Below are 23,848 nucleotides of genomic sequence, written 5' to 3' on the forward strand. Positions count from 1 at the left end.
AGAAGCTCTTCCAGGGTAGCAAAGGGAAATTCAGAGGAGAATCCCCTGGTGCTTCTGGCAGGGGAACAGAGAAAGTAACCATTTTGAAATAACCCAGAGTATTCTGTTCTTAACAAGGCCTGCCCTCAGAAGGAACTATTTTATCAGCACCTCAACTATTGGGGTTTGTCAGAGCCTAAACAACCTGGTAGAAGGGAAATTTCCAACTCTAGCTCCCTTGAGCCATCCTGTCCCATGTATGGGGCAGAGAGCTGAGGAAGACTGAGAAGCACTTGTGAAGTTCACAGCCCATGCACACGGGTTCACTGAGACCTAATCACAGGACTACAGAATGCTATCCCCCCACCACAGCACTAAAGATCTGTTCATTGGAGTTTCTATTACCCAGGACATCATATTCAGCTATCAACACAAAGCTACTACTAGGCACAAATGAAAAGCAAACAGTTCGAAGAGACAGAGTGAGCATCAGAATGAGATTCGGACATGGCAGAGATGTTGGAATTATCAGACTACAAATTTAAAACAACCATTAATATAAAAAGCTAATGCCTTTAAGAGAAAAAGACAACACACCAAAACAGGTAGGTCATATAAGCAAAGAGATATAAATTCTAAGAAAGAATTTTTTTAAAGGCATATATATAAAAAATAAAACCTGAAACAGAAATGATGAATGCTTTCCATGGGCTCATGACTACACATGGTTGAGGAAATAACCTCTGAGTTGGAGGACATGTCAACAGAAACTCCCCAAACTACAAAAAGCAAAGAGAAAAAAGACTGCAGAAAAAAAGGAACAGAATATTCAAAAACTGTGGGACAACTACAAACAATGTTAACATATACAATACTAGAAGAGGGAAAATGACAGAAAAAATATTTGAAGCAATAATGACTGAAAATGCCAAGTTAATGTCAGACACCAAACCACAGATCTAAGAAGTTTGAAAAACACTAAGAAAGATAAACCCCACCAAAACCTACACCTAGGCATATCACATTCAAACTGCATAGCATCAGAGTTCCCGTCATGGCTCAGTGGAAACGAATCTGACTAGTATCCATGAGGACGCAGGTTCAATCCCTGGCCTCGCTCAGTGGGTTAAGGATCCAGCATTGCCATGAGCTGTGGTATAGGTCACAGACTTGGCTCGGATCTTGCATTGCTGTGGCTGTGGTATAGGCCAGTGGCTACAGCTCTGATTTGATCCATAGCCTGGGAACCTCCATATGCTGTGGGGTGCAGCCCTAAAAATACAAAAGACCAAAAATAAATTTAAAAATTGCATAAAATCGGAGTTCCCGTCGTGGCGCAGTGGTTAACGAATCTGACTAGGAACCATGAGGTTGTGGGTTCGGTCCCTGCCCTTGCTCAGTGGGTTAAGGATCCGGCGTTGCTGTGAGATGTGGTGTAGGTCACAGACGCAGCTCGGATCCTGCGTTGCTGTGGCTCTGGCGTAGGCCAGTGGCTACAGCTCCGATTCGACCCCTAGCCTGGGAACCTCCATATGCTGCGGGAGCAGCCGAAGAAATAGCAAAAAGACAAAAAAAAAAAAAAAAAAAAAAAAATTTGCATAAAATCAAAGATTAAAAAAAAAAAAAAAAAACCTTAAAAGAACCAAAGGGGAAAAACACCTATGGAGAAGTATAGGTAAGAATATCCAATTTCTCCTCAGAAATCATGCAATCAAACAGAGTGAAGTGTTGAGGGAGCTTACACTAGATTACTCATATGGGCCCAGTTTAATCACATGGATCCCAATACAAGGGAGGCAGTATGATGGAAGCAGAGAGCAGAAGATGTGATGCTGTTAGCTGTGAAGATGGAGAGGGAGCCAGGAACCAAGGAATTCAGGCAGCTGGAAAAGAGGGAACCAGATGCTCCCTGGAGCCTACAAGAAAAATCAGCCTTGTTGAAACTTATTTAACTTATTAGTATGGCTGATTCTGGGCTTCTGACCTCCAGAATGGTATGATAATGAATTTTTGTATTAAGCTACAAATTCTGATAATTTATTACAGTAGCAATAGGTAACTAATATACACCCATCAACAGCATATTGGAAAAATTTTAATATATTTGCATAATAAAGTACTACAGTGCAATGAGAACAGATAACTATTGCTATATGCAACAAAATGAATAAACCACAGAATACTGAAAGAAGCCTGGCACAAAAGAATGTAAACTCTATGATTCCACTTATATAAAGCTTAAAAAAATAAGTAAAACTTATCTATAGCTTTGGAAGAAAGAACAGTAGCTACTTGGTGAGTGGGACTACTGACAGGGGAAGCATTTGGGGGTGCCTGGAACATTGTCTTTCTTGATCCTGTGCTCCATACATGTGGTCACTTTGTGATGTTTTGAACCATACACCTATATAACCTGTATACTTTTCTATATTGCAGACATCAATAAAAAGTGCTGAAAAAAAATCAAGGAATTTAAAAACAAATTTCCTTGCCAAAACTGGGATAAAAATAGGCTTAAAGTTTAAATGCAGTAAACAAAAGACTTTCGATTAGTTAAAACTGAATCCCATATAAAGTGAATGATTACAATTATTTCAGGTAACAATGCAATTCTGAGGATTTTTTTAGTGTATCTCCAACGCTGCACAGAAAGAAACATGTGTTGGTCTAGACACCCAAACACAGCAGACATATCAAAGTAGGCCATCATGTACAATCTGCAAATTTCTTCATTAGTTCACTTACTTCATCAAGTACTAACAGTTTAGAAAAATCAACACTAGGACTGCAGAACCCTTTCTGGATTGAAGGTTTTATCAATGGTGTTTTTCATCTCATATTTTATCAAACAAAATGTTTTTGCAAATTAATTTTTCCATACCCACGAACAGCCCAAGTTTTTCCCACATTGAAACAAATTATAATCCTCTCATATACTTTCAGTATTTACATTCAACCAGTAGGAGCCAAATACTACTATAAAACTAAAGCGATTAGGTAAAATTCTAATGAAAGAATTATGTTAGATAGTAGAGGTACTGTCCTTAAACATTTTGTTGAAAAAATCTTTGGAATATTTTTAAGTTATAACAAAGATCAGTTTAAAGGGTAGTAACCATTTCCCCAATTATCTGAAATTACTCACTAGGTCAAATGTGCATGTGTTCTTTAGCTGAACTTCAGTAAGAAAACCAAGCTCTTCTTCTGAAGGTTCCAAAACAAGCACTGAAAACTGAGTATTGAAAAGCTGGAACTACTAAAAGGCAATCTCACCCATAAGAGAGTAACCATGTCTCAGTGCATTTGCCAAACTTTTAAAATAGCTTCTGCCCATGAGATGATAAAAGGCTCTTATTTTTCGTACTAGGAATACCAAACACAGATTCTGTAGTTTAAGACAACCTGAAGGGGAAGATGTACTGATCAACGTAAATCCCAATTTAAGGAGACTTCCAGGGTGGTGAACCTCATGTACTCAATTGTCTCTTAGAAAGAAGAAAGACCAGAACACTCAATAATCCTATCAAGTCAAACACTTTAAAATACTAAAAAATTGTATTCATTATATGATAAATACAAATTTAAGAGAATGCAACAAGTTATTTGAACCTGAATGCAGAGAATAAATACTTTATTAACTGATTACAGTTGAAAGTCACAAACAAAATAGGGGTATATTAAGGCAGAGCCATATATATATATGTCTGTGTGTGTATGTGTGTGTGTATATATATATATGTATATATATATATATATAGACAAATCCAAAGACTGTTACCTCTTTACATCTTAACCTCTGCATTTTTCTTTTATACATTTCAGCAGTGTGCTTTCTTTTCTTCTCAGTTAAAGAAACAAATCTTAACCAGTATTTCTAAATCATATTGTGATGACAACTTACAGGATCATGGATTGAGACAGTGACTAGTATAACAAATGCTATCTGATAGTTTTCTCGCATATTCCATGTTGGTGTGGAAACCTGACAACTGATCATTTTCTCTTTTTCAGAAAAGCTAACAACATAATTCTTTAAAATGATTTTTAAATCTTAACTAAAATAAGCCTGGACTTTCAAGTCAGTCAAATGCCCAAAGCACATTATTTTCTGCCCTTCCCAAACCCTCCTATATGTTTTAAGTAGCCTTTAGAATATGCTCACATGGCTGTATTTCAGATCTATAAATCTGAGTTTTTCAAAATCCAAAATTACTTCCTTATGCAAAGTGGCGATGCAAATAGAAATTCTACATAGTGTAGAATAACTTTTTTCTGTATAGCTCCCTTTTATAAAAATGGGCAACCACACACACAAAAAAGACATAAATTTAGTCCATCTGAAAAAGCACTCCAGCTCCCTAATTCCACTTTTGAAGGAGAAGGCAGAGGCAAGTTTATATTATCCCCAAAAACTGAATAAATGGCTTTATTTGGTATCTTCAAGAAGCTTCTCCTTCTGTAGGAGATGTAGGTGTTGTAGAAGAAACTGTAACAGGTTTTCGTGCAATTCTGTCTAGTTCTGCATGAACATCTGACAGGACAGGCTTCTGGCCTACAATAAAGGAAAAGAAACTAAGATTTGAACATAAATCAAAGTATTTTTTACATCAATGTCTCTTCATTAAAAAACTGCCAACAGTTTCATCAACTTTATCTAAAATAAAAAGTTATATAAAAAACAAATTGGAGTTCCCATCGTGGTGCAGTGGTTAACGAATCCGACTAGGAACCATGAGGTTTCGGGTTCGATCCCTGCCCTTGCTCAGTGGGTTAACGATCCAGCGTTGCCGTGAGCTGTGGTATAGGTTGCAGACACGGCTCGGATCCCGCATTGCTGTGGCTCTGGCGTAGGCTGGCAGCTACAGCTCCAATTCGACCCCTAGCCTGGGAACCTCCATATGCCGTGTGGGAGCGGCCCAAAGAAATAGCAAAAAGACAAAAAAAACAAAAAAACAAAAAAAAAAACAAATTTCCTCATTTTAAATTGTGGCCTCTGCTGCCAAATAGAAGTAAAACTAGCACTTACCATTTAATCTCATAAAGACAGTTTTTAAAAAGGAGTAAGACAATAAATAAGAACAGTAAAAAAAAAAAATAGCAACAAAATTTTGGAATCTGGAAAGAAGATAAATGAGTGGTATATAAATTAGCAATCCTGAGAAGAGTAATCTTTCATACTGAGAGTGAGAGAATCAAGAAGTAATTCAGGAGTTCCCGTCGTGGCGCGGTGGTTAACGAATCCAATTAGGAACCACGAGGTTGCTGGTTCGATCCCTGGCCTTGCTCAGTGGGTTAAGGATCCGGCGTTGCCGTGAGCTGTGGTGTAGGTTGCAGACGCAGCTTGGATCCCGAGTTGCTGTGGCTCTGGCATAGGCCGGTGGCTACAGCTCTGATTCGACCCCTAGCCTGGGAAACTCCATATGCCGTGAGAGCGGCCCAAGAAATAGCAAAAAGACAAAAAAAAAAAAAAAGAAGTAATTCAATTTATACTTGAATTTGTGAAAATGGTGGCAAAAGGTGCGATTTAAAAAAGGAGAATGGGGGAGTTCCCGTCGTGGCGCAGTGGTTAACGAATCCGACTAGGAACCATGAGGTTGCGGGTTCGGTCCCTGCCCTTGCTCAGTGGGTTAACGATCCGGTGTTGCCGTGAGCTGTGGTGTAGGTTGCAGACGCGGCTTGGATCCCGAGTTGCTGTGGCTCTGGCGTAGGCCGGTGGCTACAGCTCCGATTCGACCCCTAGCCTGGGAACCTCCATATGCCGCGGGAGCGGCCCAAAGAAATAGCAAAAAAAAAAAAAAAAAAAAAAAAAAAAAAGGAGAATGGGGAGTTCCTTGGCAGTGCAGCAGGTTAAGGATCCAGCATTGTCACTGCTGCAGCCCAAGTTTGATCCTTGCCCCAGGAATTTCCACATGCCACAGGCACAGACAAAAAGAAAAAGAAAAAAAAAAAGGGAAAAAGGAGACTAGGTTAAAGTCAGTTTATTTTTTTTTATTTTTTTATTTTTGTCTTTGTTGTTGTTGTTGTTGTTGTTGTTGCTATTTCTTGTTTCTTGGGCCGCTCCCGAGGCATATGGAGGTTCCCGGGCTAGGGGTCCAATCGGAGCTGCAGCCACCGGCCTACGCCAGAGCCACAGCGACTCGGGATCCGAGCCGCGTCTGCAACCTACACCACAGCTCACGGCAACGCCGGATCCTTAACCCACTGAGCAAGGGCAGGCACCGAACCCGCAATCTCATGGTTCCTAGTCGGATTTGTTAACCACTGCGCCACGACGGGAACTCCTAAATAAAGTCAGTTTAAAGAGCAGTTATACTAACAACAAAAGGAATTTCATCAAAATTCAAAACCTTTGTGCTTCATAGGACACTATCAAGAAAATGATGAGACAATGTGGCATATGGAAATTCCAAAGTCAGGAATTGAATCCAAGCCGCAGTTGCGACTTACGCCTCAGCTATAGCAATGCTGGATCCTTTATAACCCACTGCACTGGGCCTGGGACCAAACATGAGCTGCTGCAGTCAGATTCTTAACCTACTGCACCACAGCAGAAACTGTGATAAATAACCCAATTTAAAAGGGCAAAGGGGAGTTCCCACTGTGGCTCAGCAGGTTAAGAACCCAACACAGTTTGTATGTGGATGCAGGTTGGGACTATGGCCTCACTCAGTGGGTTAAGGATTCCAGATTGCCACAAGCTGCAACAGATGTGGCTTGGATCCTGTGTTGCTGTGGCATAGACCTGCATTTGCAGCTATGATCTGATCCCTAGCCTGGGAACTTTCATATGTTGCAGGTGTGGTCGTTTTAAAAAAAAAGGGGTTGTGGGGGCAAAGGGTTTGAATAGACATTTCACCAAAGAAGATATTCAAATGGTTAATAAAACACATGAAAAGATTCTCAACATGGTTTAGTATCAGGGAAATGCAAATCAAAACCACAATGATTACAACTTCACAGACACTAGGATGATTCTAATCAAAATGATGGTCAAGCGGTGATCATTTTGTAATGTATAAAAATATTGAATTTTTATGTTATGCACTGGAAACTAATATTTTAAGTCAATTATACTTCGATTTTTAAAACATGCATATACAAATACTTTAATAATGAGACATTTTGGATTTGGTTGAGCAAAAAAAAAAAAAAAAAAAAAAGAAACCAAAAAAACACAGAGATGAACAATAACAAATGTTGGAAAAGAGGTGGAGAAGCTGAGGTCCTCAAACCTTGCTGGTGGGAGAATACAAAATGGTATAATAAAGCATTTTGGAAACATTTTGGCAGTTCTTTAAAAATTTAAAACAGTTACCACATGAACCAGGGATTCCACTCCCAAGTATATACTCAAGAAAAACGAAAACATACATACATCAACTGATGAACAGATAAATAAAATGTGGCATATCCATGCAGTGGAATTTTTTCAGCAATAAGAAGAAATGAAATATCGATACATATGCTACAATGTGAAAAAACCTCAAAAAACATTATTTTAAAGAAGGCATATACTATGTGAGTCCATTGCTATGAAATCTCCACCGGCAAATCCAAAGAGACAGAAAGCAGACTGTCTGTTACCTAGTAGGACAGTGGTGGAGGGAAGGGTAATTGCTAATAGGTTGGAGGTTTCTTTTTACAAAGATGATAATAGTCTGCATAACTGTAAATATACTAAAACTTTGAACTACACATTTTAAATGGGTGAACTTCATGGTATGTAACTTATATCTCAATAAAGCTTTTGTTGTTGTTGTTTGTTTGTTTGTTTTAAAGCTCCAAATAACTATACCTGACTTTTTGGCAGATGGGGGCAAACCACTGCTTCCGCCTCCGGCCCCGCCTCCAGGGCTACCACCACCAACAGCAGGGCCTCCTGGGGAACCAGTCTTCTTACTTAGCAAACTATTGAAGAAATTTGCCAGGACGCCTTCACTTGTAGCTCCAGCTATAAAAAAATGAGATTAAAAAATGTGTACTCAAAGCATTCAACTTTTCTATAAATTATTATTATAGTAATCATACACAAAAAATGAATCACACACAGAAAATGTTCCAAATCCCAGTTTAGTTTAATCTTTTGAGGCTGGGTAACTTCTCTAATCTACTCATATATAAAACAAAATGTGAGTAAGTGTTTAAGAGTTAAAGATAATTAGGAATTCCCTGGTGGCCTAGTGGGTTAAGGATCTGACTGGTGCTGTCACCGCTGTGGCTCTGGTTATTGCTGTGGTGTGGGTTCAATAACAAGAACATCCGCATGCCACAGGCACAGCTACACACACACACACAAAAGAGGTAAGATAATTATTAAAAAATTAAAATGTTGTTTTTAAAGGGCCAGTAGTATTTTCAAACAGATGTTAGATGCCAAAATATCTCCCTTTTGAAAGGAGTTCTTCGAAAATATAACTGCGGAGAAATATTTGCTTTAAGTATTACAAAAAGTCATCCAGTCCTATAAGAAAACCAGTAGAAGTTCTAAGAAATGATTGGACGAAGTATAACAATAAACAATTCACAGAAGAAAAGTACAAAGAGAAAGGAAAGACTAAGGGTAAAAGCTTTTATTAGTTATTAAAGAAAGCTGACTGGGTTGTGAGCAAATTCCAACATTCAATGTTGATGACATGTAACTTGAATGATCATTCAAGAAACATCATCAAAAAGCATAAAAAGGAAAAAAAAGCATTAGGTACAAACTCTCACCTACTCTTCTCTGGGCAATTATCCCCAGAGAAGTAACTACCATGCATATAGTTTTTTTCTTTATGCTAACTGCAGATAACCTATGATAGGAAAAACATGACTTTCTTCAATGACCTACCACAGGGGAATGATTAAATATAACACAAAGCTTTCATAAAGGTGATATACAGGTGATATATTAATACTATACCGGGGAGTTCCCATTGTGGCTCAGCAGACTAAGAACCCGACGTTGTCTCTGTGAGGATGCAGACTGATCCCTGGCCTCGCTCTGTGGGTTAAGGATCTGGCATTACTACAAGCTGCAGTGGAAATCACAAATGTGGCTCGGATCTGGTGTTGCCATGGCTGTGATGTAGGCCTCAGGTGCAGCTCCAATTCGATCCCTGGCCTGGGAACTTCCATGTGCACTGGTGCAGCCATAAAAAGAGACTATGCTATAAAATGGTGTATGAGATTCTATCTATAGACACAAAGATTAGAAACTACTGCATAAAAATGAAAATAGCTATGGCAGCAACAAAAAAAAAAGACCTAAATAGACATTTCTCCAAAGAAGACAGATGGATTGCCAACAGGCACAAGAAAAAATGCTCAACATCACTAATTATTAGAGAAATGCAAATCAAATTAAATGAGGTACCACCTCACACCAGTAAAAATGGCTATCATTAATAAGTCTAAAAATAGCAAATGCTGGAGAGGGTGTGGAGAAAAGGGAGTTCTGTTGGTACTGTTGGTAGGAATGTAAGCTGGTACAACCACTATGGAAAACAGTATGGAGGTAGCTCAGAAAACTAAATATAGAACTACCATATGATCCAGCAATTCCACTCCTGGGCATATATCCAGACAAAACTATAATTCAAAAAGATACATGCAGCACTCCTATGTTCACAGCAGCACTGTTCACAACAGCCACAACACGGAAGCACCCTAAATGTCCACTGATAAGTGAACCCAGCTACAGGACAGAAACGGACTCGCAGACATAGAGAACATGCTTGTGGTTGCCAAAGGGGAGCAGGGAAGGAGAGGGATAGAATGAATTTGGGGTTAGTAGATGCAAACTATTACATTTAGAATGGGTAAACAATAAGGTCCTACTGTAGAACACAAAGAACTATATTCAATCTCCTGAGACAGACCATGATTGAAAACAATATAAAAACGAATGTATATATGTATAACTGAGTCACTGTGCTATACAGCAGAAACTGGTACAACGTCGTAAATCAACTATATTTTAATAAAAATTTCTAAAAATACAAAAAAATAAAATATACATGCATCAGTTTAAAAAAAGATAATGGCTACAGCAAAAGATGGAACGACTCTAGGTAGATTTCTATTGCTAATGTATGGTGTTGTTTTAAGAAAGAATGTACCTTTCATGTTTGGATCAATTTTTTTTGACCCAGCAGGGATGGGTGACACGCTGGCAACATTGGATGACACAGATCTGTTTGGTGTCCGAGGGGAGCCTCCTGGGACTCTTGGTGAGGCGTCCTATGTAAAAACAGGAAAGCCATAATTATAAAACCTGTAAATTTCAACTTCATAATATAAAGAAACTATTTTTCAGCTTTCCCCCATTTCTTCTCCTGGTCCCTTTACACTGCAAGCTATGTATTGATAAAAGCAATCATATCCTCATTATTAGAATACCAAAGGCCCATCACATTTTAAAATACTATTTTTTGGAGTTTCCATCATGGCTCAGTGGAAATGAATCTATTAGCCATGAGGATGCAGGTCTGATCCCTGGTCTTGCTCAGTGGGTTAAGGATCTGGTGTTGCTGTGAGCTGTGGTGTAGGTTGCAGATGTGGCTCTGATCCCACGTTGCTGTGGCTGTGGTGTAGACCAGTGGCTACAGCTCCAATTTGATCCTTACCCTGGGAACCTCCATGCTGTATAATCTCAGGCAAGCCATGATGTCCTACAAAGCTGTCATCTCCCCACCTAAAAAATGGGGATAACAGTAACTGCCTCATAGGGCTGTTGTGAGGATTTATAGAATAACTCGTACAAATGGTTCAGCTCTGCAACTAGTGTTGCAAAATAGATCTTTATGATTTAGATATTCTAAAGGGGAATGAAGTTTATAGCAAAGCACACCCATATGAAACAGATATAATTAAGAAAAAAAAAAAGAAAACTAAAATAATATGCACTGTATTTGAATAATTTTGTCAAAATCTGTAATACTGACCACAGGCCTTCCAGCTGCAGTTGGTGGTTGCTTTGCTAAAAGGGACTGAAAAACACACAAAAAATTCTAGGTTAGACGTTCAGACATATATTGCTTTATTTTTAAAGAAAATATACACGAGAACAGTTTAACTGTACTAAGTCTGCTTTTGATATAACTTCATACCTGTAGCTTCATAAGAAACACCTGGTCATCTTCTGCCACAATCTCCTTCTCGTGCACAAACTGAAATGAACGATGCATAAATGAGCAACTCTAATATATTATGCTAAAGTCATTAATAACTCACTCTCTAGATTAGAATACATTTTATTTTATTTATTTATTTATTTATTTTTGTTGTTGTTGTTGTTTTGTCTTTTTTTGTTGTTGTTGTTGTTGCTATTTCTTGGGCTGCTCCCGCGGCATATGGAGGTTCCCAGGCTAGGGGTTGAATCGGAGCTGTAGCCACCGGCCTACGCCAGAGCCACAGCAACTCGGGATCCGAGCCGCGTCTGCAACCTACACCACAGCTCACGGCAACGCCGGATCGTTAACCCACTGAGCAAGGGCAGGGACAGAACCCGCAACCCCATGGTTCCTAGTCGGATTCGTTAACCACTGCGCCACGACGGGAACTCCTAGAATACATTTTAAAATTACCTATACCATATTCACACAGATGAGCTACCCTACCCATAGCCCTACAGCAGAGTAGTCTAGTAACCACCTGCAACAATATATAAATGTCTGTATCTGTGTCATCTAGTATGTTAGCCTGTGGCTACTGAACAACTGAAATGTGGCTAACATCACTGAGGGGCTGAATTTTTTATCTTATTTAGTTTTACTTAATTTATATTCAAAAGCCATAGTGACCAGAAACTACTGTATTAGAACCTGAGAGACACAGGCCTATAGTCTTGCTTATGAAGTCTGCTCAACAGTTAGGTATTTCAATAGGGCCAATAATATAGCAGTTGAGTGAAAAGCAACTTGCCCCTCATTTCCCTGCAATAAAAATATAACAGCTCTTCTATCTGCTGAATAATATGGTGAAAGGTAGTTGAAAATGTCTCTTGCTTCTCCTATTTCTGTACAATGCACACCACAGTCTACCTTCCACCCAGTAGGCAGAGTGACCCTTTGAAAAGGGTAAGTCAGGTCAACAGATAACAAATGCTGGAGAGGGTGTGGAGAAAAGGGAATTCTCCTACACTGTTGGTGGGAACATAAACTGGTACAACCACCTATGGAAAACAGTATGGAGGTACCTCAGAAAACTAAATATAGAACTACCATATGATTTGTCAATCCCACTCTTGGTCGTGTATCTGGACAAAACTTTCACTGAAAAAGATACATGCACCTCTATGTTCATTGCAGCACTATTCACAATAGCCAAGACATGGAAACAACCTAAACATCCACTGACAGATGAATGGATTAAGAAGATGTGGTATATATACACAATGAATACCTCTCAGCCATAAAAAGAACAAAATAATGTCATTTGCAACAACATGGATGGAAGGAGAGACTCTCATACTGAGTGAAGTAAGTCAGAAAGAGAAAAACAAATACCGTATGATATCACTTATATCTGGAATCTAATATATGGCACAAATGAGCCTTTCTACAGAAAAGAAACAAACTCATGGACTTGGGGAACAGACTTGCGGTTGCTGAGGGGTAGCTAGTGGGGTTAGTATGCAAACTATTGTATTTGGACTGGATAAGCAATGAGATCCTGCTGTACAGCACAGGGAACTATATCTAGTCACCTGTGATGGAACACGATGGAAGATAATGTGAGAAAAAGAATGTATGTATATACACATATGTATGACTGGGTCACTTTGCTATACAGCAGAAATTGACAGAACAATGTAAATCAATTATAACAGAAAAAACAAAAGCCTAAAAAAAAAAAAAGAAAGAGAAGAAAAGGGTAAGCCAGATTACATCACTCCTGTGCTCAACTCCACCTCCTATCACTTACCATACCACTTAGAATGAAATCCAAAGTCCTGACTGTAGCCTCGTGACAAAGCCCCACAGACGTTAACTCTGCTTTTTTCTCCTACTGCTCTGGCCCTTCTGGGGGCCATTCCAGCCTCTCTGGTCCCTTGCACATTCCTCAGGGCATGTGCACTTTCTGTTCCCTCTGCCTTCAACATTCTTCTCTCTCATCAGAGACAGTCCCTCACATTCCTTAAACTGCAGCCCTGCCCACCTTTTTCTCTCACTCTTCCGGCACTCCACTTTATTTCCATGGCACTTATTCTTACTTGAGAGATGATACATGTATTGATTCCCTATAGCATCGCCCTCTTACTTAGCACCTAGTGCCTATAGAAGTGGCTCAATAAACAGTTATGGAATGAATAAAAGACAACTTAAAGCACGATTCTATTGGTAAAAGAGAGAAAAGGGAAAATTTTTTTTTTTTTTTTTTGCCATTTCTTGGGCCGCTCCCGAGGCATATGGAGGTTCCCAGGCTAGGGGTCGAATCGGAGCTGTAGCTGCCAGCCTACGCCAGAGCCACAGCAACGCGGGATCCGAGCCGTGTCTGCAACCTACACCACAGCTCACGGCAACACCGGATCGTTAACCCACTGAGCAAGGGCAGGGACCGAACCCGCAACCTCATGGTTCCTAGTCGGATTCGTTAACCACTGCGCCACGACGGGAACTCCGGAAAAAAAAATTTAATGTGTGCACTTCTTTTGATAGACATCCAAACCAAGTATCAAACCAACTGATTTTTCATTTGACGTTTTTTATTTCTAAATGCTCAATGTAAACATTTGGATTTTTAATTAAAAGTCTTATAGGTTATATAAAAATTATTTTTTCCTGAAATATGTTCAAACTGAAAGTCAGTGAAAAGGACTATGCACAAACATTCATTTTTACACAACTTTTCAGAAATATCTTTACTATCTAACCATAAAACAGCACATACGGTTACTGAAATCAAGACATATGAAAGAGGAATATCTTCTGGAATCAGATTTAATAATCTTAAGAATGATACATAACAGTGAAGACTAAAATTAAATCTAGGAACCTGGGAGTGCCTCGACAGATGTGGCTGGTATGCATGTCACAACCTTAGAAAAGATACAAGACCCGTCTAGACAGACAGAATCTAATACAATTATTCTACCAAGGCGCTCTAGGCTTTTGGCTGAGCTCTATTTAGGTTGGAAAGTTCACAGCTTGAGAGAAAAAGACTCCCTTACCTTTCTACTTACAATCTTCAAATTATGGACTTCCTCTTCAGTTTAAAAGCCTAAATATTGAGACCATATATTACTAAAACTATTACCTTTCGGACAGGTGGTTTAGTTATGATGTCTTCAAAATTATCTTCTGCTTTTAATGTTTGAAAATTTTCATGTAATATTCCTATTTTCTTATCATTATCCCATCCTGCTGGGCTAGAAAGAAATGCATATGATAAATTCTCACGCATGTATATAGTCATTCTTTCATTCAACCCATGATAATATTAAGAGGAATATTTTTATGAAGTTAAATTTGACCAATTATGAAAAATTTAAATTTTATTATAATACTCAAGTTTACTCATATCTACTTAAAATTATTATCCATCTTCTTGATTTTGTTTTTTTCAGCCACATCCACAGCATTTGGAAGTTCCCAGGCCAGGGATAGAATCTGAGCTGCATCTGCAACCTAGGTCACAGATAGGCCAGATCCGTAACCAACTGTGACATGGAACTACTCAATCTCCCAGATTTAAAAACTGCCATTACAGTTTTTTTAGGGAGAAGGTGGTAATTATTTTTACCTCCCAATTTATTCAGTTAACTTTTCAAAGCATGTCTTGATACACACTGGGTTCTTTATGTATCATAACCAATTAAAGAGTAAGTAAATACACTGATACATGTACTCAATAGATATTTTAGCTACAGTAGCAAGCCTTTCAAAAAGGGCCCAGGCCTGCAATAAATCTAAAAGGCAAGTATAATAAGTCAAGGCACGTTATAAATTAAACAATCTAGAAACAGATTCTCATCTGCTCATCAAGGAAATCTACTAGTCTCACCCCAAAACCAAAAATGATAATGCACCATCAAATTGTAGCAATACATGATAAAACAGTATGTTGAAGAATATACTTACATAAATACTGCATCTTTTTCCACGACAACAGCAGGAATCTTATAGGGAAATCCATACAGTTTCTGAACGATGTATTTATATACTAAATCTATATTTTTGTTTTCTTTCACTGAAGTGTAAATAAGTGCTGCACCATCTGAATAATATTGTTAAAGAAATTTTTGGATAAACTCTATGAACAGATACCATTAGATACTGTTCTCAGCTTAACATTTATGTGTATTAGTTTCAAAAATAACTTCTAAATGTATAATTACATGGTAATCAAAAATTCCAGGAGTTCCTGTGGTTAACGAATCCGACTAGGAACCATGAGGTTGCGGGTTTGATCCCTGGCCTTGCTCAGTGGGTTAAGGATCCAGCATTGCCGTGAGCTGTGGTGTAGGTTGCAGACTTGGCTCAGATCCTGAGTTGCTGTTGCTGTGGCTGTGGCATAAGCCATCGGCTACAGCTCCGATTAGACCCCTAGCCTGGGAACCTCCATATGCCATGGAAGCGGCCCTAGCAAAGGCAAAAAGACCAAAAAAAAAAAAAAAAAGTGAAGGTAAACTTAGTAACTGATGCCACCACTACTGCTTCTGTATTGAAAGCATATGAAGAGAAATTTGTTTTTGTTTTTAACCTTCCTAAACTTCATGAAAGAGGGATTTGTGTGTGTGTGTGTGTGTGTCTTTTTAGGCCCGTACCCGTGGCATGTGGAGGTTCCCAGGCTAGGGGTTGAATCGGAGCTACAGTCGCTGGCCTAGCCACACAGGATCCGAGCCACATCTGCAACCTACACACAGCTCACGGCAACGCCAGATCCTTAACCCACTGAGTGAGGCCAGGGATCGAACCCGCGTCCTCATGGAAGCTAGTCAGGTTGTTAACCACTGAGCCACAACAGGAACTCGAAGGGATAATTATGTATCAACAACTGTTTCATTTGCTTTTTCAACAAAAATGGTTTGCAGTAGCATCTCTCATAGTTTTTACTAGTCTAAGGAATCAGGACTTTGAGGAGAAAGCTCAGGATATGCACTAGACAGAGAAGGTGAACCATTTAAGTACCATTAATTAGGAAGCCTTCAGCAACAATCCAAGACACATATAGATTTCACGACCACAACCTGACAGAACACAATCAAAGGAAGATGGAGTAATTAAAGCAGATACTAACTTTGACCTTTTATCCAAATGACATGGCAGATCAAAAGATAAAAAGAGGCCTGTAGAAAAGGGGGCAAATGTGACTACTGACAGATGATCTGATCAGAGCAGCTATCAGAAATTCTGACCTCTGCTTAGGACCACACTGTAGCACAAGTCTTCAGGTCCCCAAAAAGATGGTGACTCAGGCCAAGAGGAAATGCTGAGAATGGCCTAAATTCTGAACTGGGATACTCCTATTTTCTAGGATGTGAACCAATGTCTATGAACCTTGAAGTGGTACTGCTAAATATTACTTGTCATAATACTTGATTTGGTAGAAACAATCATCATAATCTTAAGTAAAAGCTTAATTGTGTGAACTTTTCATTAATGATCTTTCTCAAAATGAGAACCAATTTAATTCAATTTGGAAGATTTACACACTGGAAAATTCTGCATTGCAATATTAAAATTTTTTTAAATTTAAAAATGAAGATGATTTTGAATCATTGCCCTCATTTACTGACACATACACATACCTCACTATCTTGAAGTGATTTCTCATTTTGTATTCTTTTAAAATCAACTAGCTGTAATAAAGGTCTGTAATTATTTTAGTGGACAGTCTCCTTCCTGGTTACATCTCTATATGTACATTTTCAAGTAGCATTAAATAAATTTTTCAAGAGACTTCTCAAATTTTCTAATCTGCAAACATAACCAAAAAGGCTATAACATCTACTTCAATTACTCCCACTTTTTGTTTTCTTTTGTAGACAAATGCCCTTTAATTCAACCCAACTCAACCATAATGTGACATGAGAAAAGAAAGGGACATGGAGAAGAAAGTATTGAAGGAAAAAGGGAAAAGGGAAACTCCCCGTGTCAAGCGATCTTATTCATTATTCAAGGAGGTCCTTGAATTAAATGTCCACTAATGGCAATGAAAAACCACAGACACTACAGACATGTGTACATTACTTATTATTCATATTTACTCCTTTTATCTATTATTTGCTCACTTTTCAGACCCAGAAATGTTGACTAGGGATGCAACTGCAAAGCATCTGATCCAAGAGGGTGAGAACAGCTCTCTTCAGTGCTCTGAAGCTGCTTGACATTTTCAACAGGAAATTCACTTAAAAGCATTCACACTTCCCTTCTTTTATCCTTCATTTAGTTGTAAATGTTATTCACTGGCTCATCTAATCCTTGCAACCTAGACTACACAGGATCGCTTACACCCAGAAAGCTTTTTTTTTTTTGTCTTTTTGCCATTTCTAGGGCCGCTCCCACAGCATATGGAGGTTCCCAGGCTAGGGGTCCAATCAGAGCTGCAGCCGCCGGCCTACAGCCACAGCAACGCGGAATCCGAGCCGTGTCTGCAACCTACAACACAGCTCACAGCAATGCCGGATCTTTAACCCACTGAGCAAGGCGAGGGACTGAACCCGCAACCTCATGGTTCCTAGTCAGATTCGTTAACCACTGCGCCACGAAGGGAACTCCCCAGAAAGCTTTTTTAAAAATGTAAGGTAGATTCAACAGCCTCACCTTAGAATAACAGTCTAATTCAGTAAGTCTTAGATGGACACAGCCAGATCTTGTATTAGACTACATGTGGAGATGACCTACTCAACATATTACAAACAAACCCAAATATGATCTTACCCTACTGCCCACCCCCAAGAAATAAACACCAGTTTTTAATCAGAATGTTTACAATGCCAATTCCCTGGATTTTTTTTTTTTTTTTTGGTCTTTTTGTCTTTTCTAGGGCCACACCCATGGCATGTGAAGGTTCCCAGGCTAGGGGTCGAATCGGAGCTGTAGCCACCAGCCTATGCCACAGCCACAGCAACGTGGGATCCAAGCTGCGTCTGGGACCTATACACACCACAGTTCATGGCAATGCCAGATCCTTAACCCACTGAGGCCAGGGATTGAACACGCAACCTCTTGTTGCTAGTTGGATTTGTTTCTGCTGTGCCATGACGGGAACTCCTCAGTCAGAGTATCTTAAACAGCAAATCAAAGATACATATTTTAACACCTGCTTTTTATATCTCAAATACCTTAGATAGAAATGATTTGGGAACTAAAATGAAATTTCCAACCAGAAGCAGGGGAAAAAAGTTCATTGATTTCTAAAATCCATCAATTTAATTCCCTTATTTAAACAAACAAACAGCTAAGGTACATTTCACCAATCAATGTATTAAAAGGATACACTGTAAACAAAACTTCCGGATATGTGACTGAATGAAATCAAAATGCTCATCTCTGTAGTCATGTTCTTTCTCCAACACACTAATGGCATCACACTGAGGAGTTAATTTAAAAAACAATAACATTAACTTTAAATAATATAATGATTTAAAGAGTTCAATTTTTGGTAGGAGAATATCACAAAACTACCACTCTGATACTGTGATTGATGAGTAAGATCTATAGTATCAATAACTCCTCTATGTCCAGAGATTTTTAAGTTGGAGTCTTAAGACTTATGAATAGTTTCATTGAAAAGCACATCAACTTCTATGATATACTGAATGTGGTGAGAACACCAAAAGGAAAAGTTACAGCACATAAAGGAATGAAGAAAAAGTAATAGGACAAGCTTAGAATGGGCAAACTTGCTAACTCAATTACTTATGTCCTAAAACAAAGTTTTTAAAATCTAAAATCTAGTCTACTTCTATAAAACGCTCAATATATCCAGGGAGTCTGCACTTCTCACTAATTCCTCTTTGTTCCTCCTGAGAACTCCAAACTGACCTTCATTTCTTTTCTGGTGCTTTATTCACTCTCACGTCAATTTCCAAAAGCAAAAAAAGGGGAATTACAGACTATTTTTGAAATGTCCACCTGTACAATCAGTGAAACAACTCTGAATTCTGCTTGCTATAATAAAATGTTAGGAAAAAAAAAAAGGCATATTCAAATATGATATCCAAATAGCTTCACAAAATCTTTCTGAACAGAAGGTATGAAATCTAAAAATAAACACTGTCCATTACACCTAATATTAGTTTGAAGTCAACTTTGATATGCACTTTTATATGTAATTTTTCGTTATGCATTTACACTGTAGAACAGTCTCCTTGTATAATAAACATGATGTAGTATATGTCTATTTTATAGAACACAGAATAATTACGTCAAATTATTAAAGATACTCATGATTATCATACTATTGACTTATGACACTTTTGGTGAAGCATGTATAGTTTATCTTTTGTCTTTTTGTTGCTGTTGTTGTTGTTGTTATTGTTGCTATTTCTTGGGCCGCTCCCGCGGCATATGGAGGTTCCCAGGCTAGGGGTTGAATCGGAGCTGTAGCCACCGGCCTACGCCAGAGCCACAGCAACGCGGGATCCGAGCCGCGTCTGCAACCTACACCACAGCTCACGGCAACGCCAGATCCTTAACCCACTGAGCAAGGGCAGGGACCGAACCCACAACCTCATGGTTCCTAGTCGGATTCGTTAACCACTACGCCACGACGGGAACTCCAGAAGCATGTATAGTTTAGTAAAGACATTTTTAACTGAAATATGAGGATCTGACAAGAAACTCGGTCTCTCTGAAGCTCAATTTCCAGGATCTTTAAACTGAGTTGAACCATCATTCTTCATCTATCCTGAGACATACAGTTTCCCATCCTTCCATACATTTAAAAAGCTCTTAAACTGAAGTAGAAGTGATGGTGTCTTAGATTCTGTGAAATACTGTAGATGATTTTTATGGCTTGAAATTTTTATGAATCTATGAGTTATTTGATACTGACTGAGGTTCCTTTAAGCTTAACATTTTCCCATTGGAAAATAAGAGCTTTTCATGAAGCAAGTTGTGGTATAAAAACAGGCAAATATCTGTTTGAATTACCAAACCAACCACACATAAAGAGTTCTGAAGGAGTTCCCATCCTGGCTCAGGGGTAACAAACCCGACTACTATCCATGAGAATGTGGGTTAGATCCCTGGCCCCAATCAGCTCAGTGGGTTAAGGATGAGCTGCAGTGTGGGTTGCAGATGCAGCTCGGATCTGGTGTTGATCCTGTGTTATCGCTGCAGATCCAATTTGAGCCCTAGCCTAGGAACTTCCATATGCTGCAGGTGTGGCCCTAAAAGACAATAAATAAATAAATGAATAAATGAAGTCTATCTATCTAAAAAAAGAATTCTGAGAGTTTAAGCATAGTTTTAAAGGAAAAGTTAAATTAACGATTAACAACATAAGAATTACCATTAGAAAAGCAGGCATTAGACTTTGACCACTATCCTTTGTTATGGATGATTTTGTAATGTTTAAAGTACAACTTAAGCTAGGTTTAAATTTTTAATCATTTTTATTCCAAAGGTGAATAAAATCCATACCCTCCTTCAATTATATATGCAAATTTCATGTTACAAAAAACATGAATAATTTTAGATCTCAAAAGGGTTTTTAGGCCCTGTCATTTTCTTAACTATTCCATGGCTTACACAGCAAAGAAATCACCTAGGACCAGATAGGGAGAAGATGAACTATCAACTATTTTTAAAGAAAATCTGACTTTATTGGAAAGTATATACAGTGATAGAACTAAACAGAATTTTCTAACAGGAATCCTGTTAGAATCTCTTAATAAATAAAAGGCTCGGAGTTACCACTGTGGCGTGCAGTGGGAACGAATCCAACTAGTAACCATGAGATTGAGGGTTTGATCCCTGGCCTCCCTCAGTGGGTTAAGGATCTGGTGTTGCTGTGAGCTGTGGTGTAGGTCATAGACGCAGCTCGGAGCCTGTGTTGCTGTGGTCTAATCTGGCAGCTACAGCTCCGACTGGACCCCAGGCCTGGGAACCTCCATATGCTGCAAGTATGGCCCTAAAAAGAAAAAAAATAAAATAAAATAAAAGGCTCTTGATGGCTGCATTATCAACTTTACAAGTAAGTACTGAAAGGTCTTTAAAATTAAGTTTAAGAACATAATCTCCTCATCTCACGATATTAAATATAAAAACAATGTGGAAAAATATTTTATTTTATAAAGTTGATGATTATTATCTTACCTGTAATTATTTCTACTAAGGTGACTGTACAATGAAGTCTAATTGGAATTAGGAAAATGAAATTCGATCACAGAATATTTGGAATAACATTTTGTTCCAAAGAAACTATGACTGACATACTAAGTGAGGGAGTTTCCACTGTGGCTCTGTAGAAACGAATCTGACTAGTATTCATGAGGATGTAGGTTCGATTCCTGGCCTCGCTCAGTAGGTTAAGAATCTGGTGTTGCCGTAAGCTGTGGTGTAGGTCACAGACAAGGCTTGGACCTGACTTTGCTGTGGCTGTGGTGTAGGCTGGCAGCTACAGCTCCGATCTGACCCCTAGCCTGGGAACTTCCATATGCCGCAGGAACAGCCATAAAAAGCAAAAAACAAAACAAAAGAAAACATACTAAGTGAAGTAAGTCAGAAAGAAAAAGACAAATACCATATATCACATCACTTACATGTGGAATATGACACAATGACCTATCTGCAAAACAAAAATAGACTCACAGACATAAAGAACAGACTTTGGTTGCCAAAGGTGGGGGGAGAGGGAAGGGAGCGGGAAGGACTGGGAGTTTGGGGTTAGTAGATGCAAACTATTACATTTAGAATGGATCAACAAGGTCTGACTGTATAGCACAGGGAACTATATCCAATCTCCTAGGATAGACCATGATGAAAAAGAGTATTTTTTTAAAAGAATGCATATAAAAATTTTTAAATAAAAATTAAAAAATTTAAATTTACTTAAAAGAAACACTTATTAAGATTACAAAACAAATGTGAATATCACTCAATATTTTAAACTATTATTTCTTTTTTTCCTTTTTAGGGCTGCACCTGCAGCATATGGAAGTTCCCCGGCTATGGGTCGAATTGAAGCTGCAGCTGCCAGCCACAGCCACAGCCACAACAATACCAGATCTGAGTTGCATCTGCGACCTACACCTCAGCTCATAGCAACACCAGATCCTTAACCCACTGAGCGAGGCCAGGGATCAAACCCGCATTCTCACGAATTCTACTCAGGCTCGTTACTGCTGAGCCACAACAGGAACTTCCTAAACTATTATTTCTACTCATTAAGAAAAGTTACCTAGAAAAACTGTGTCAACTTCAAAAGGAGCCTAGAAAATAAGACAGTTGTCCATCCCTGGTTACTATCAGGAGCAGAATCTGTAGGAAGCAAACTAACCTTTGTGCAAACTACTAGTACTGGAATGCCCAAGTTCTGTGTGAGTGTGTCTGCACCCAGAGGTAAAACCACACTGTCGTCTTTGTCTTCCTGTGACACAGTATTTCTTCTCTGAGGAGAAGCTGGGAAATCTTCTCCTGGCTCTACATATTCTTGGAAGTCTCTAATCACTGAAAATCAAAGTAAATAATTTAATACATAGTTCAGAAATAGTTTATTTCAGCAGATAGTTTTTCTGCCATAATCTAAAAATATATTTTACTCGAGTTCAGACTTAGTCTTATGTAAGAAACAAAAGGGTTTGAGGAAATCTATTTCAAGGTCAATTCAGAAACACTGGACCCACATTAATTACCAGGAGACAGAATAAAAACACTGAACAGCTCCAAAGAGTGGTATTCAATGCAGGCCTGGTTCATTGGTGAAAATTACTTTGGGCAGGTCACAATTGAGCTTTGTCCCTTTACTCTAATTCACAAAGGGCACTGAAAGGATAAAAGAAAAATAAATACATGCCTATTGGTGGTGGGGGTGGGATGGGGATGGGCAATTCCACAATTTAAAAGATAGTTTAGATTATATTCTAATATTAATTTCCTTTCTCTAAACCTCAGGTTTTCTCCTTTCTACCTATGTGCAATCTTTAGTCATATTTATTCTATAACCCCAGTAAGAATAGTGAGATATTACCAATACTGATAAATTTTTAGAACTCATTTGCAAAATTGTCAAAAACTTTAAAAAAGTTAATGTGAATATACCAAGAGACTTAACAATGTATACTTTGACTCAGTAATCACTCTTCAAGGAATTCTCAAGGAACCAACCAGAGATACACACACAGGGACTTCCATGTGACTCATTTTCACATTTCAAGGCAAAACAACAAATTTGCAAACAAATTATCCACAGCACAGTATTAAAACAGTATGAGGGAATATTATACAGTGCCACACAGGAGGAAAACTGTCCTAAATTTATATGGAGTCAAAGAAGAGGGAATCTTGAAGAGTTGAACACAGTTCCTCCAGGAACATGGGGCATGCGTATACCTTTAGCAGCTCTAGTAGCTGTTACCCTTCCAATCAGAGGATGAAATCTAACAGTGGTTCTCAAGTGTTAGCATGCACCAGAAGTTTGATTCAGCATTCTGGGGAGGGCCTCAGAATGTATTCCTGACAATCTCCCAAATGAACGGATATTAATGCTGCTGGTCTTGGGACCACACACTGAGAACCACTGCTATAGCATAAACTTAGGGGAAAAATGCCCCACAGGCAATGACCAACAAGGAAAGAAAGGTATGGATTAAAAGGAGTTAGACATCTTTTTCAATGATTTAGGACATACATGCTCTTAAGTTTTTACTGTTTCCTTGCATATAAATTCTAGTAAGCTGTCAAATTTCCCCTAAAAGTTATCAGCTAACAATTGAAAA

The 23,848-nt window shown here is 38.6% G+C and overlaps 1 protein-coding gene across 1 annotated transcript in view; it reads right to left on the minus strand.

Moving 5' to 3' along the window:
- DYNC1LI1 (dynein cytoplasmic 1 light intermediate chain 1) overlaps window positions 3,516-23,848 on the minus strand; it is a 50,348-nt gene continuing 30,015 nt past the window's right edge. The window contains exons 5-13 of the mRNA XM_021071542.1: window positions 22,411-22,580; window positions 18,403-18,496; window positions 15,042-15,177; window positions 14,218-14,329; window positions 11,070-11,129; window positions 10,905-10,949; window positions 10,080-10,200; window positions 7,775-7,930; window positions 3,516-4,531 (exon numbers count right to left, since the gene is read on the minus strand). Coding sequence (XP_020927201.1) covers window positions 4,419-4,531; window positions 7,775-7,930; window positions 10,080-10,200; window positions 10,905-10,949; window positions 11,070-11,129; window positions 14,218-14,329; window positions 15,042-15,177; window positions 18,403-18,496; window positions 22,411-22,580 — 1,007 coding nt within the window. The 3' untranslated portion in view covers window positions 3,516-4,418. The remainder of the gene's footprint in view (window positions 4,532-7,774; window positions 7,931-10,079; window positions 10,201-10,904; window positions 10,950-11,069; window positions 11,130-14,217; window positions 14,330-15,041; window positions 15,178-18,402; window positions 18,497-22,410; window positions 22,581-23,848) is intronic.

The sequence above is a fragment of the Sus scrofa genome, chromosome 13 (assembly GCF_000003025.6).
Source record: "Sus scrofa isolate TJ Tabasco breed Duroc chromosome 13, Sscrofa11.1, whole genome shotgun sequence".
NCBI classification, from domain to species: domain Eukaryota; kingdom Metazoa; phylum Chordata; class Mammalia; order Artiodactyla; family Suidae; genus Sus; species Sus scrofa.